General features: G+C 38.5%; 1 protein-coding gene across 5 annotated transcripts in view; it reads left to right on the plus strand.

The window, feature by feature from the left end:
* Nucleotides 1–13,386, plus strand: part of NEBL (nebulette) — a 377,133-nt gene that overhangs the window by 315,986 nt on the left and 47,761 nt on the right. For 3 of the 5 annotated variants that reach the window (XM_079770707.1, XM_079770708.1, XM_079770709.1), the window contains 5 exons: nucleotides 1,550–1,660; nucleotides 3,918–4,028; nucleotides 9,285–9,395; nucleotides 9,564–9,674; nucleotides 12,616–12,720. The exons of the other annotated variants lie outside the window; for them this stretch is intronic. In XM_079770707.1, coding sequence (XP_079626833.1) covers nucleotides 1,550–1,660; nucleotides 3,918–4,028; nucleotides 9,285–9,395; nucleotides 9,564–9,674; nucleotides 12,616–12,720 — 549 coding nt within the window. The remainder of the gene's footprint in view (nucleotides 1–1,549; nucleotides 1,661–3,917; nucleotides 4,029–9,284; nucleotides 9,396–9,563; nucleotides 9,675–12,615; nucleotides 12,721–13,386) is intronic. 5 annotated transcript variants of the gene reach the window in all.

Below are 13,386 nucleotides of genomic sequence, written 5' to 3' on the forward strand. Positions count from 1 at the left end.
ATTCCCAGTCAGGGCACATGCCTGGGTTTCCCGCCTGATTCCCAGTAGGGGGCGTGCAAGAGGCAGCTGATTGATGTTTCTCTCTTATTGATATTTCTATCTCACTCTCCTTATCTCTTCCTCTCCCTCTAAAGATCAACAAGAGCATATTTTAAAAACATAAAAAATATCCACTACTTATGTGATTTTTTTAAAAGGGGAATCCTTTCATAATTTACATACAAATGACAACGTGAGCTCTATTTTGAGATCCATAAATAACTTTAATAGAATATTATTACCTTTTTCTTTTCTTCTTCTTTTTGAGTGAATCTTTTTAATTTTTTTTATTTATTGATTCAGCATGTATAGGATAGAAAAAGGCCCAGAAGTCTATAATTAAAAATCTTTTAATTAAGTTATAGAGATGTCTAATTTTAAAAATGTACTTTCAGTCACTTAATGAAATTGTAACTTCCCTTTATAAGTATAGCATTTAGCTTTAAATAGTCTTTGCATTTTTTACTTTATTATGGTTTTTACATATATCTTGCTGTTTAGAGTGTTCAAAATATCATCTTATGCTGCATTTCATTTGATTCTCACAATTAGCCTTTAACATTGGTAGATCAGTATTTTAATTTTAATTTTGTCCATGTGGAAATTAAGGTCAGTTACTTAAAGTCTTCTTGAAGGTCGCATGACCAAATTATTAAAGTAACTCTTTTCTCCAAGTCATTTGACGCTAGAGCTCTTTCCAAATTTACATGCAGGTCATTACAATGTCTTGTAGGCTATTAGTTAAGCAGAGCACCAGCTAGCTTCATTATAGTGGACAAAGAGAAAATAACATGAAGTAAACCCTAGAATTAACTGAAACATGGTTTCTTATCACTAAAGAAAGTTTCATCTTTCATAAGTACAACTTAGTCAAATTGGATTAAGATATTATTTTCATAACACGTAAGAAAACAAGAAATTCATTAGTACAAAAAACTCAAGTTATTACATGTGTTAGTAAAAATATTTAGATGTACTTAAAATATAATATTAAAATAGGTGAGATTCAAACATTATATTATTAACCAATTAGGAAATTATTTAGTTTTATGAGCTTTGAATAAAATGGAAACTTATTTTAAAACTTTGGCTACACCAATCCTTTTGATTTTGTAATTGTTCATTCTTTTCAACTATGTTCTTTTGGTGATTCATATTTCATAGGCAGTTTTTGAAAAGTACTTCAAAAAATAAGTAAGAAGCATGTATTCCTAAGATCTTCCTCACCATTTAAAGGAAAGACATTTAAAAAGTGTGGCACCAATATGGTACCAAAGTATATCGGAAGAAAGGATGAAAGGGAAAAGACTGATAATATTGGAAGCCACTCTAAACATGTTTAAAAGAGAAACTTTCTGAAGGAAATAAGGAGCATGAATGCTCAGGAGTCTGATTCATTCCTTTCTAGAAATAGTTTCTCCTTTCTGTGGTTTCTAGAAAATAAGTAAAACCGTGTAAAGATTAAAGAGATTCCCAGTAAACTTCAAATTGTATTATTCTTGTCTCATAGAAGGAATATAGAAAAGATTTGGAAAATGAAATAAAAGGGAAAGGAATGGAACTTAATTCAGAAGTTCTTGATATTCAAAGAGCAAAACGAGCATCTGAAATGGCTAGTGAGGTGAGTATATTTCTTTTACACCTGGGAATGTATGAATTTTTAGCTGATTTGTTATCTATAAATCTTTTTCAAAGATTTTGTATTTTTAATAGGTACAAATATAAATATAATAGATATTTTATGTACATATATATATATGTATATATATATATATTCTATATATTCCACAACTTTTATGTGTAAGATGATTATGAGTAGCTATATCCTAGTAGTCTTTTCCTAATCAATGAATTTTTTGAAAAACATATTTTTATTGACTTCAGAGAGAGGAAGGGAGAGGGAGAGAGAGATAGAAACATCAATGATGAGAGAGAATCATTGATCGGTTGCTTCCTGCACGCCCTCTACTAGGGATCAAGCCCACAACCCAGGCATGTGCCCTTGACAGGAATCAAACCCAGGACCTTTCAGTACACAGACTGATTCTCTATCCACTGAGCCAAACCAGCTAGGGCTCAATGAATTTTTAAAATGATGCTCATTAACTTCTTTTTATGTGGTATGAGAAAAATGACTATTTACCCATTTTAGAGACAAATCTATATTATAAACCATTATAAGTTTATGAGCTACAACTTGATCTTTTAAGTAAGTAAAAGGCAGAAGATTAGGGAGTTGTGTTATCACGGTCTAGTGGTAACTGTAGCTTAAATGTTCACGTGCTGACAAACCAACTCTCTCAATCCTTGCCTAGAATGCTGCATGAGTCTACTTAAATCTCTTTATTAACATGAAAGTGGCCACTGCTCACTTACATGAAATTTGGTATCAAACAATGGCACTGTGCTTTGAGGAGAAATAGCTGAATTTAGCAGTGAAAAAAATCCAAAGCTTTATACCCATTTATTAATAAGCTGTTGCAATGATGACCCTGTTAGTCAGATTGCAAATGACAGAAACCCAACTCAAACTGGGTTGAGCAACAAAGGAAATGTTTTGGGTTATGACTAGAGAAGTCCAAAGATCAGGTTTCCTTAAGGTTGGAATTCAAATGTTTCTCTTCCTCATTCTTAGTTCCATTATCTTCTCTGTTGCTTCACTGTTGGGAGGCTGTCTCTAAGTGATGGCCCCTCTTAATGACAAGATAACTGTATTTGTGGCCAGTAATCCCAGTAGGAAGTGAGCATCTGAATTCTTATAGTTATAATTTAAGTCCGAGGATTGAATCTCACCGAATAAGCTTCTATCCTGTGCCCACTCCTGACCCAGTCATTGTGTCTAAGGTCAGGGAACTGCAATGTGCTGGTGCCCTCAGATGGTTCTCCTGGTCACCCACTTGTATGGTTAATGTCCTGGGTAGTTTAAAATATTCTAAGTCATTATGTATTTTAAAAAATTTACATTCATCTTTGACCATATTCATGTTCTTTAAATAAATTAAAGAAACCATTAAAAGCATTCTAGTGGATTTAAAAATGTATGTGGGGAGTAGGAAAATCAACCAACCGAAAGTGTATGGATTGAGATGGGTTACAGGTAATTCCTGAAAAGAAAATTATGGAACTTTTTGCCAGAAGAAGGAGGAATGGATGCTAGTCAGGCAAAAACAACGGATGTTCACTATCATCTTTGGCTAATATTATCATTGCATATTCCTACATTAATACTTTTCTGCAAATTCATTTATTATGGTGATATATCCAGTGTAGATTTACAAATACAATTCTTTGTCATAACATTTGGAAAAAATTGTCTTGAACTCTCAATGGCAGAGTCTAGGCAGATGCAGTTGAATGGCAAGATGGTGACTGGAGCAGCAATAAATCAGGTCTTAGTGTATAGGTATAGGAATAAAAGACCAGAAGAAGCTATCAGTTGTTGAATACTCCTCACAGTGATCCTTCATTAGGAATCATTACCCCATTTTGCATATTAGTAAACCAGAAATGTTAAGAAACATTCCAGTGTCACCCAGCTGTCAAGGCCTCAAAGTCAGTCTTTTTACAACATCCACTCACTTAAACCTGCCTCCCTGTCCTCCAGACCCCAGGACAGTTGTCAGTGAAGATTTTCACTGCCTTTTTACAGTAAAAGTCTTCAGAACTTCATATACTTTTCTTCAGTGAGAATAGTGATTAGAGTTCTAAGAGGTTCAGAGACTTTAGTTCTAGGTGATCATTCATAGCACTTAAGTAAGCTGTGGTGTTTTCTTTTTCTTTTCGTAATAAATATGTTTAGCCATTTTTTGGTATCATTGAATACAAACATATGATTGTCCCATGAGTGTCTGAATGTTGTAAATATTGCTATTTTTCAGAAAGAATACAAGAAAGACCTGGAGTCAGAAATTAAAGGGAAAGGAATGCAAGTTGGCATTGATACCCTTGAAATACAACATGCCAAAAAAGCTTCAGAGATAGCTTCAGAGGTGAGTAGAATAAGTGATGCAGACCTAGAGAATCATATTTCAGAGCTTAACAAATCATATTAGCAACTTGATTAGTGCCTGGAATGTTGCAAAGCTTTCTGTGACTAGTTTAACAGTTTGGAATAGAAACCATTTCAAATCATCATGCTTATTTGAAAACTTACAGTTTCTGTTTGGCTCATTTCCTTTAAATATATCAAGGAATATTTGGGGGAAGGCATTTTAATATAACAAACACACACGTGTGCATGCACACACATCTTACCATATCCTATAATGCAACACATTTCCCGTTAATCTAGGCTATGCTAAATGTTTTCATACTGCTTTTTCTTTAAGGATGGATCATGTGCTACTTTCCATTTCTGTATCCAACTTTCTGAGCAGAGTTTGGAAATCACATATGAGGACTCTAACATGTCATTGATAGCCATTTCTGTGTGATTTGGTTGCATGTCCTCAAAATATCCTCTGTTGACCTCATCACCATTCCTGTAATTTCTACAGTCAGCATTTGGGGTTGGGGTATTATATGTCATCAATGACAATGTTCTTTTGGCTAATACCATTTCCTCTTCGTGTAATACATGTAATGTCAGGATGTTAATTTAGGAGTTTTGGCTTAGATGCAATGATATGATACATATCAGGTAACAAAGTTGTAGGAGTCAGACTATATGTGTATTTTTCAAAGGAAATACTCCAGAATTGGTTCCATACCTCTTGAACTTCCACCCAAACTTTCAAGAATATAAAAGGGTTGGTGGATTGGAGAGTAGTTGGGAAGAGATGATTTTGTGAGAAATATATGTAAAGAGAAAGTTGGGGGTACAGGTTAAGGGGTGCTACTTATCTCCCAGCTGATAATGGGGATGCTTCAGTGGAGCTGCTCTGAGAGATATAACATGGCACTTGCAGTGAGAAGAGCTGGCTCAGGGTTGACTCCCACTCTGGATATCTGGAGGGTGGAGGTAGCTGACTCATTACCAGGGGAGTGACTGCCAGGGGGATGGGATGGCCATAATTGGTTTAGATAAAGAGAATGGGGTTGGCATAGAATTCTTGACCAATATTGGTTCCATTTAGAAATGGCAGAGGGGAAATATATGCTGAACAAATCTTACAAACCTCCTTTCACCCTGACCCTAATTCTTGTCTCTTCTTGAGAGATAGCCATTTTTATAAATTTGTTGTAGAGCCTTCCAGATCTATATTTATGTATATACTAGAGGGCTGGTGCATGAAATTCATGCATAGGTAGTGTCCCTAGGCCTGGCTGGTGATCAGGGCTGATCGGGGCCTTCCGGCTGCTGGCTGGGGCCTTCCTTCATTCCATGCTGTCCCCTGGTGGTCAGTGTATGTCATAGCGAGCGATCAAACTCCCAGTCTCCTGAGGGGACTCTTTGTATATTAGCCTTTTATATATATAGATGGAACATAAATTTGTACACAGACTTAAAAACTTAACATGTACTAGTACTTTGTTCTGTGCTTGCTTTTCTCACTTAATTATTATAGACCCTTTTCCATGTCACTTCATATAATTCTTCCTCATTCTTATTAAAAAATTAAGTGTTCTATAACATAGATGTAAAGATGTAACCATTTACCTTTTGGTGTTTCATAGGTATTATCACATGTAGATGACATATACAATGTATTATAACAGGGACTTAACATTACATGCCCAAACCAGAATTCTTAATTTTTTCTCAGATCTGCTTCCTTCTTCCACCTCCTTCTTAGCAAAGGGTGTCAGTGAAATCCCACAAGTCACTTTGATTCAGTTGTCAGCAAATTTTGACTCCACCCCCATAATGGTTTCCTAAAACCATCTCCTTCTCCCCACCCTCATCCAAGCTACCATCTCTACTACCTAGATTATTGCAATAGATTCCTAACCAGAATTTTCCCCCTTAGTATCCATTCTCTGCTATCAGCCAGAACAATCCTTAAAGAATTAAATTATGTTACTTTCCCCAGTCATGTTCAGAATAGACATCATACTCCTTGCTTTGGTGTTCAAGCTCTTCCTCCTGCCCATCCTCATACCGCACCTTTCTTCCCTGTTCATCATGCTACAGCCTCACAGACTTCCAGTTTGTGTCTCCACAGGTTTTAGGGTCTCTATACAGCTCTCTTGTCTTCCTGAAAGTCCTTCCCCTGGTCTTTTGCATGGTTGGTTCGTTCTTGTACTTTTTCTTATTATTTACTAGAGGCCCGGTGCACGAAATTCCTGCATGGGGGGGCAGTCCCTCAGCCTGGCCTGCACCCTCTCCAATCCGGGACCCCTCAGGGGATGTCTGACTGCCTCTCGCAATCTGGGACCGCTGGCTCCTAACCGCTTGCCTGCCTGCCTTCATGATCGCCCCTAACCGCCTCTGCCTTGCCCCGTACCTGAGACCCAGGATTCCCTCCTCTGGCCAGTCACAGGCACCTGGGACCTGGGCTTCCCACCCTCTGGCTGGCCGCAGGCACCCAGGACCTGGGCCAGCTTCGCCCGGGCCGGCCGCAGCAGCAGGGGACCATGGGCGGGCGGCTTGTCCCTCTCCCAGGCCGCAGGTGCAGACGCAGCCACTGGTGCCCGGTACCATGGGGCAGGTGGCTTGTCCCTCCCCCAGGTCACAGACGCAGCTGCTGATGCCTGGGACTGTGGGAACCATGGGGCGTGTGATTGTCCCTCTCCCGGGCCATAGGTGCAGGCGCAGCTGCTGGAACCTGGGACCACGGGGCAGGTGGCTTGTCCCTCTCCCGGGCTGCAGCCTGGATGGTCCCCATTCCTCTCTTGTGAGCTCATTTGTGCCTGGCTGGTCCCCATTCCTCTCTCCCCAGTGTTGAGTGTCTGAGCCATTAAGGCATGACGGTGTGAGGGCGTGACAACAATTTGCATATTAACTCTTTATTATATAGGATTTATTAGATTAGTAGTACTTTCTTATGGTGATCTCCCTAGATTTCTGAATAATTAACTATCCAGGAACTATCAAGTAACTACTTATAAGTTTCTGAAGTTTTTGTTATTTTGAGGAGAGGGTGACATCCACTATTAGTTCAAGGTACTGGATTGGAGTATGCTGCAGTGGAAAATCAAGGCTGCAGAAGAGTTTTCAAAATTATCCTCATGAGACTGAGAGCTGAGGCTAAAAAAAAAGCATCCTTTTACTGGAGAAAAGAATATGGAAAGAAAAAACTTTTTTATCTAAAGAACAGGCTTCTATGATGCATTACTTTTATGAAAGCTTGAATGTCATGTCTTTCCTTAGTAGGTAATAGATTAGTTTGTTCATTTATATGCTGATTTATATTTCTCTGTGTACCTTGGGATTATATAATAAGAAAAAGGTACAAATTTAGTTATTAAGAACCTAGGGGGAAAACAGGCATAGAGGAGTCAGCTGTATTATGGTTACATGTAGCCCAAATCAATTTTGGGGATGTAGTTATCTTGGCAATCCAAAAGTCTCATTTGCATATAATCATAGCCATGTCCCATTTTGCCCAATTGACAGGTTATCAAATCCTTTTCAATGAGAGTTTGGGACATTGCCATAGTACAACGTTCATTATTTTAAAAAGTAAAGTCAGTGTGGTATATTGTTACATGAATGATTGGTCCCCAATAGCCAAACCTTCTAGTACCTAAGGTCATGATTTTTTTGATCCTGTGATTTTCTTTAGCTAATGGGACATTGGCAAAGATGATTCAGGCAGAGGCTCTGAAAAGGAATGTGCATTGGGGCTTATTTCATGCTGTTTTAGGCCTATTCTAAGGTATTTTAGTATGCATCAATAAATAGCTGATGTAACTGGTGTCCTACATAGCCTATTTATGGGCTTTAAAATACTTTAGATTTGAAGGTTCATACTGGAAAATTAAATGACATACCTTCTACCATGGAACCTTGATGGCCATCTATGACTAGAGCCTCAGTTCCTTGATATAATATTCTTCACATGAAGTGTCTTGTTTTGGGGCATTCAGAGGCTTGCTAAAAATTTAGAGCTCTTTACAGACATAGTAATATTTAAATGTTATTCTTTTAAAAGTTAAACATTATTACTTGAACTTTTATTCAGAAAATTGAAACAGACTCTGAGTAAAAATAGGCAGATTTATGACTGGAAGAAAGGAAAAATATAATATTTCTGTGAGATTGAGATTTTTATTTACAACTTCTTTAAATTTAGCACTACATCATAAATAAGCAAGACAGCATTTTCTTTAAATTAGAGAATCTATAAATCTAGAGTATGTGAACACAATGGGAAGTAACTGTTTTGGAAGAAGTGTAATTAGATATTGTCAATAGTATTTTTCTTTTAATAAAATTTTTCTTTGAAGAGTAGCATGCATCCAGAAAAGAATGCAATTATAAGGGTACAGCTTGCTGAATTTTATAATCATTAGTTTTAAAGTGTGACAAGAGTCTCTTAAGACATTTGTGTGTGTAGTTTTGATATTTTGTAAGTAATAGATAATCCAACTCAAAATAGCTCAGAAAAGCAGAAAATTTACTGTTCATGTATCAAACAGCAGAGGAATTCTTAGACATAGCTTGATGTAGGACGCAAACTGAGTAATTCAGTTTCGGTTTCTATCTTTCAGTTTAGTCAGGCTTTCTTCTTCTGCTTGCAAAGAGGCATCTAGCAGCTCCTGGAGCCACTTCCTTCATGGACAGAAGGAAAGAGAGTCGTTTGATAGCTCTCGAGGAGAAAGAATGCACCTATCCCTGAGCCAATCATGAAGAGCCAGGGATAGGTATAATGATCGATTTAAGTCCAACAGGGCCCATGCATCTGGGCAGTCTCACCCGAGCTGAGTGGCTTAGAATGGGGGAGCAGTGGTAAATCGGAGCTAAAGAAGGGAAAAGGGGGAGTTAGATTTCAGGGAAGCAACCAGCAATTATTCATTACAGAGCAAAAAGTGACAATTTTACAAATCCATCTTATTGAGATTCATTAGCTGAGTGATATATTAATCTATAACTCATCAATTTTCTCATATGGAAATAGAAAGTTTCCCCTGGATTAACTATGTTTTCTTTCTTAATTCATGTGAGTAGGAAAAACCCTTCTGATTATGTGACTAAGACATTCCAAGTCATGTTTCTACCACAAGTTAAACTTCTAAAGTTCTATAGAAATAAAAGACATAAAGGTCCAGCATATCTCCAGAAGACATGCTTCTGATGGTGAAATGACATCAAAATTTTCAAATTATTTTGGAGTTCTAATCGCATGATTTATTTTTTACAGAAAGACTATAAAAGAGATCTAGAGACTGAAATCAAAGGGAAGGGCATGCAGGTGAGCACAGACACACTTGATATCCAGAGAGCCAAGAAAGCATCCGGAATGGCCAGCCAGGTAAGAAATGAATGACATACACAGTTTAAAACAGACATATTGAGTTGTATGTAGAACGAGTACAAATGGTATTTTCCACATGTGTGGCTTTGAGATTTGAGCACATAAATATCTACATTGCTCTGGAAGGTTAAGCAAAGCCCTGAAGATTCCTTTTTATTCTTTTAGATAGAATATAAGAAAGATCTGGAAACAGAAATCAAAGGGAAAGGAATGCAAGTGAGCATGGACATTCCAGATATGCTTCGAGCCAAGAGGGCATCGGAAATCTATAGCCAGGTTGGTGTAGTTAAGCTGCTCAGAACAATGTGTTCTAATAGCCAATCACATTGTGTTTTGTGCATTTCTATGATTGATACCTTTTTGAGGGCACTGAATTCAAAGTCAGTGCACTCCATTGTAAAGGAACCATTGGCCAAACTTAATTAACTTCACTAATGAAAGGGACAACTGCCGCAGATTCAATTCCACAGACATTATTCACTGCCAGAGCGCCTCTGCCGGAACCCCTGTTTTGTATCCAAGGACATTCAGACCTTTTTAAAAACACACCAAAAAACTCTATTGCATACTTAGCTTTAATGTTCACTATACAGAAACAAGATTACAAATGAATTGTTTTTTCCCATTTCGTAAAGAGTATTATCTTTAAAATAGCTCCAACTAAAACTAAAAGTGAGTAAAACTGCACAAAGTATAAGGTGAAAGTGAATCTATATATACTATATACGTACATATAAAAGCCTAAGTGACCATTACAATGGAACGATGGGTAGCTATGCCGTACATTGAGCAGGCAGGCAGGTGAGCAGTTAGGGGCGAGCAGGCAGGCAGGCGAGCAGTTAGGGGTGAGCGGTCCCGGATTGAGAGAGGATGCAGGCTGGGCTGAGGGACCTCTCCCCGCCCCCACACACACACAAATTTCATGCACCGGGCCTCTAGTATTGAATAAAAGTTAAGAACTAAGTTGTTGTTGTTTTTTTTATAATATGCCAAATTTATCCTCAGGAAAACTTGATATGGGTGAAATAATGACCACAAAATAAAATATTTAATGGAAGAAGAATTAAAATCTGATTTGAGTAAAAATTTTCATTAGTGAAATATTTCCCTGCTATAAAATTTACATGGAAAAGAATGAATCTCAATGAAAAATAAATAGTAAAAATAAATAGTAAATTTGGTTAATGGGGTTTATGCTGAAAATAACTTTTAACCAAATTTTTTAAAATTCTGGTTAAAATATGAGCAAGGAATCTAAACATCTGTTGGCTGAAAAATGTGAAAATCAAGATGGCAGAGTCAGCTGTCAAAGAAGGTGTCTGCTTTTCAGCTCCATCAGATGACACAGCAGTTGGGATGGTCCTGATGTGCATGTCCATCTGTCCTCAGTGTCTCATGATGGCATGTGACTTGGAGAAGTGCTCTAACTAAATCAGTTAAACTAATCCTATCTAATAAAAGAGTAATATGCAAATTGACCATCTCACAAAGACACAAGATGGCCGCCACAAGATGGCCTGCAGGGGAGGGCAGTTGTGGGAAGTTAGGGGTGACCAGGCCAGCAGAGGAGGGCTGTTGGGGGTGACCAGGCTGGCAGAGGAGGGCAGTTGGGGGAGACCAGGCCAGCAAGGGAGGGCAGTTGGGGGGAGGGGGGGCAGGCCAGCAGGGAAGGGCAGTTGGGGAGGACCAGGCTTGCAGGGGAGGGCAGTTGGGGGGTCCAGGCCAGCAGGGAAGGGCAGTTGGGGGGGGACAAGGCCTGCAGGGGAGGGCAGTTGGGGGGGGACCAGGCCAGCAGGGGAGGGCAGTTAGAGGGACCAGGCCAGCAGGGGAGGGCAGTTGTGAGCCAGCAGTCCTGGATTGTGAGAGGGATGTCCAACCGCCCATTTAGGCCCTAAACGGGCAGTCGGGGTGAGCGGTCCCGGATTGAGAGAGGATGCAGGCTGGGCATCAGTTTCCCCATCTATAAGAGGGAGAGAAGTTGCTATCTCAGGAATACCAAGCTCATTAATTCATTAAGCAAATACTTCCTGAGCACCTGTTTACATGCAAAATTAGATATGGTTTTGCTCTTTGGGAGGTACAAGCTAATCTAATAATCAAATAACCATGCAAGGAGAGTATGACAAACCATGATATATGCTATGAGAAGGTAAAGGATTCAAGAGTAAAGGCTTTACAGAGGAGATGATGCCTCAGCTGTCAGAATTTCTGTTTTAACTTACCAGTGTTGATTTTTAAAAATTATTTTGGATACAGTGGAATTCTAGAGGATGTAATGAAGCTATGGTGCATTTCAACATGAACAATAATTACCTTTCCTAACAAGCAGTAGTGTGCCATAATGGTTAACGTTACTGATTTTGGAATTAGAGTGCCTGGTTTTAACTCCTAGTTCTGAAACTTCTTAGTTAATGACTCAGTTTCCCCATCTATAAGAGGGAATAATAAAATAATTTTTATTTTAAGGTACTTTTACCTTAATCAAATATATCTTTTTTTAATCCTTACCCGAGGATATGCTTTTATTGACTTTTAGAGAAAAAGGCAGAGGAAAGGGGAGGGAGAGAGAGAGAGAGAGACAGAGACAGACAGACAGACAGACATTGATATGTGAGAGAAGCATTGACAATCAACAGGTTGTCTCCCATATACGCCCTGGCCAGGGATTGAACCCAAAACCTAGGTATGTGCCCTGACTGGGAAATTAATCCACAACCTTTTGGTGTACAGGATGACACACCAGTCAACTAAGCCACCCGGCCAGGGCTCAAATGTATCTTTATTTGAAGTAGGAAGAAGAACAGAAACCCAGAAGCACGAGAACAAGAGGTATAGAGAGCCAGGTTACTTGCAAGAACTATGGGGCAACTGTGAACAGGGGTGGGGCTGCTCTTAAAGAATAGGTTCTAAACGAAGAGTGGCTTAGAAGTCAAGCCCTCCTGAGGCCTGGAATGGACGGGGGTGGAACCACTGCCGGAGCAGAGGTGCGGCTGCTCCCTGACCGTGGGCTTACTCTGTTAGCATACTCCCTCATTTCTGCTGTTGCATCAGCAACTGTTTTGAATCATAAGATATAACTTGCAGCCATGTGGTAGAATAGAATTTGAAGTAGTATCACTCTCATTTTCTCTGTCCTTGTCTCATATGTGCACATGCACATGAGTATGTGTGCACACACACAGAGTTTCAGGTTGATATTAACTGTTTATATTTCTAGAGAAAGTATAAAGATGAAGCAGAGAAGATGCTTTCTAACTTTTCTCCTGTGGCAGACACTCCTGAAATCCAGAGAATTAAGACAACTCAACAAAACATTAGTGCAGTGAGTAGCCATTATTTCTTTTTGTCGCCTCCTTGAAATTGTATTTTGTAAGGAGGACCTTCCCTCATTGTCTCATGTTTTTGCTGCATTACTTGAGTTTTATATCAAATTTATTATCTTTATTTCTTTATTATGATTGTTTTAGAATTACAAATCCAAATTTTTTCTTTAGTACAAGCTATAGTTATTTTTAACTGAATTTATTAATTTTCCCTCAGGAAAAGAGGTCTTAATCTTCTATACATACTTTACATACTTTACCTTGAAGATGAAAATAGCCAGATGAAGAGATTTCCTTCCCAGTCATTGCTGATCTGCACTGATAATATATCTAGGGACTTACTAGTTTGTAACCAGTTCTTAAACTTTCATATATTTATTTTGAGCAATAGGAATTGTATCAGCACCATTAATTAAGAAATTGGGTCTATATTTAATGGATATATGAACTTGAATTATAAAATGATAAAAACTGACCACACAGCCGGTATTTTTCTTTGTCTATTTTGTTAATCCTTACCTGAGGATATTTTTCCTATTGATTTTTACAGAGTGGAAAGGAAGGGGAGAGACAGAGAGAAACATCGATGTGAGATAGACACATTGATTGGTTGCCTTCCGCATGTGCCACAACCAGGGCCGGGGATCAAGCTGTAACCAGTATGC

This window comes from Cnephaeus nilssonii (assembly GCF_951640355.1).
Source record: "Cnephaeus nilssonii genome assembly, chromosome: 1".
Classification (NCBI taxonomy): Eukaryota; Metazoa; Chordata; class Mammalia; order Chiroptera; family Vespertilionidae; genus Cnephaeus; species Cnephaeus nilssonii.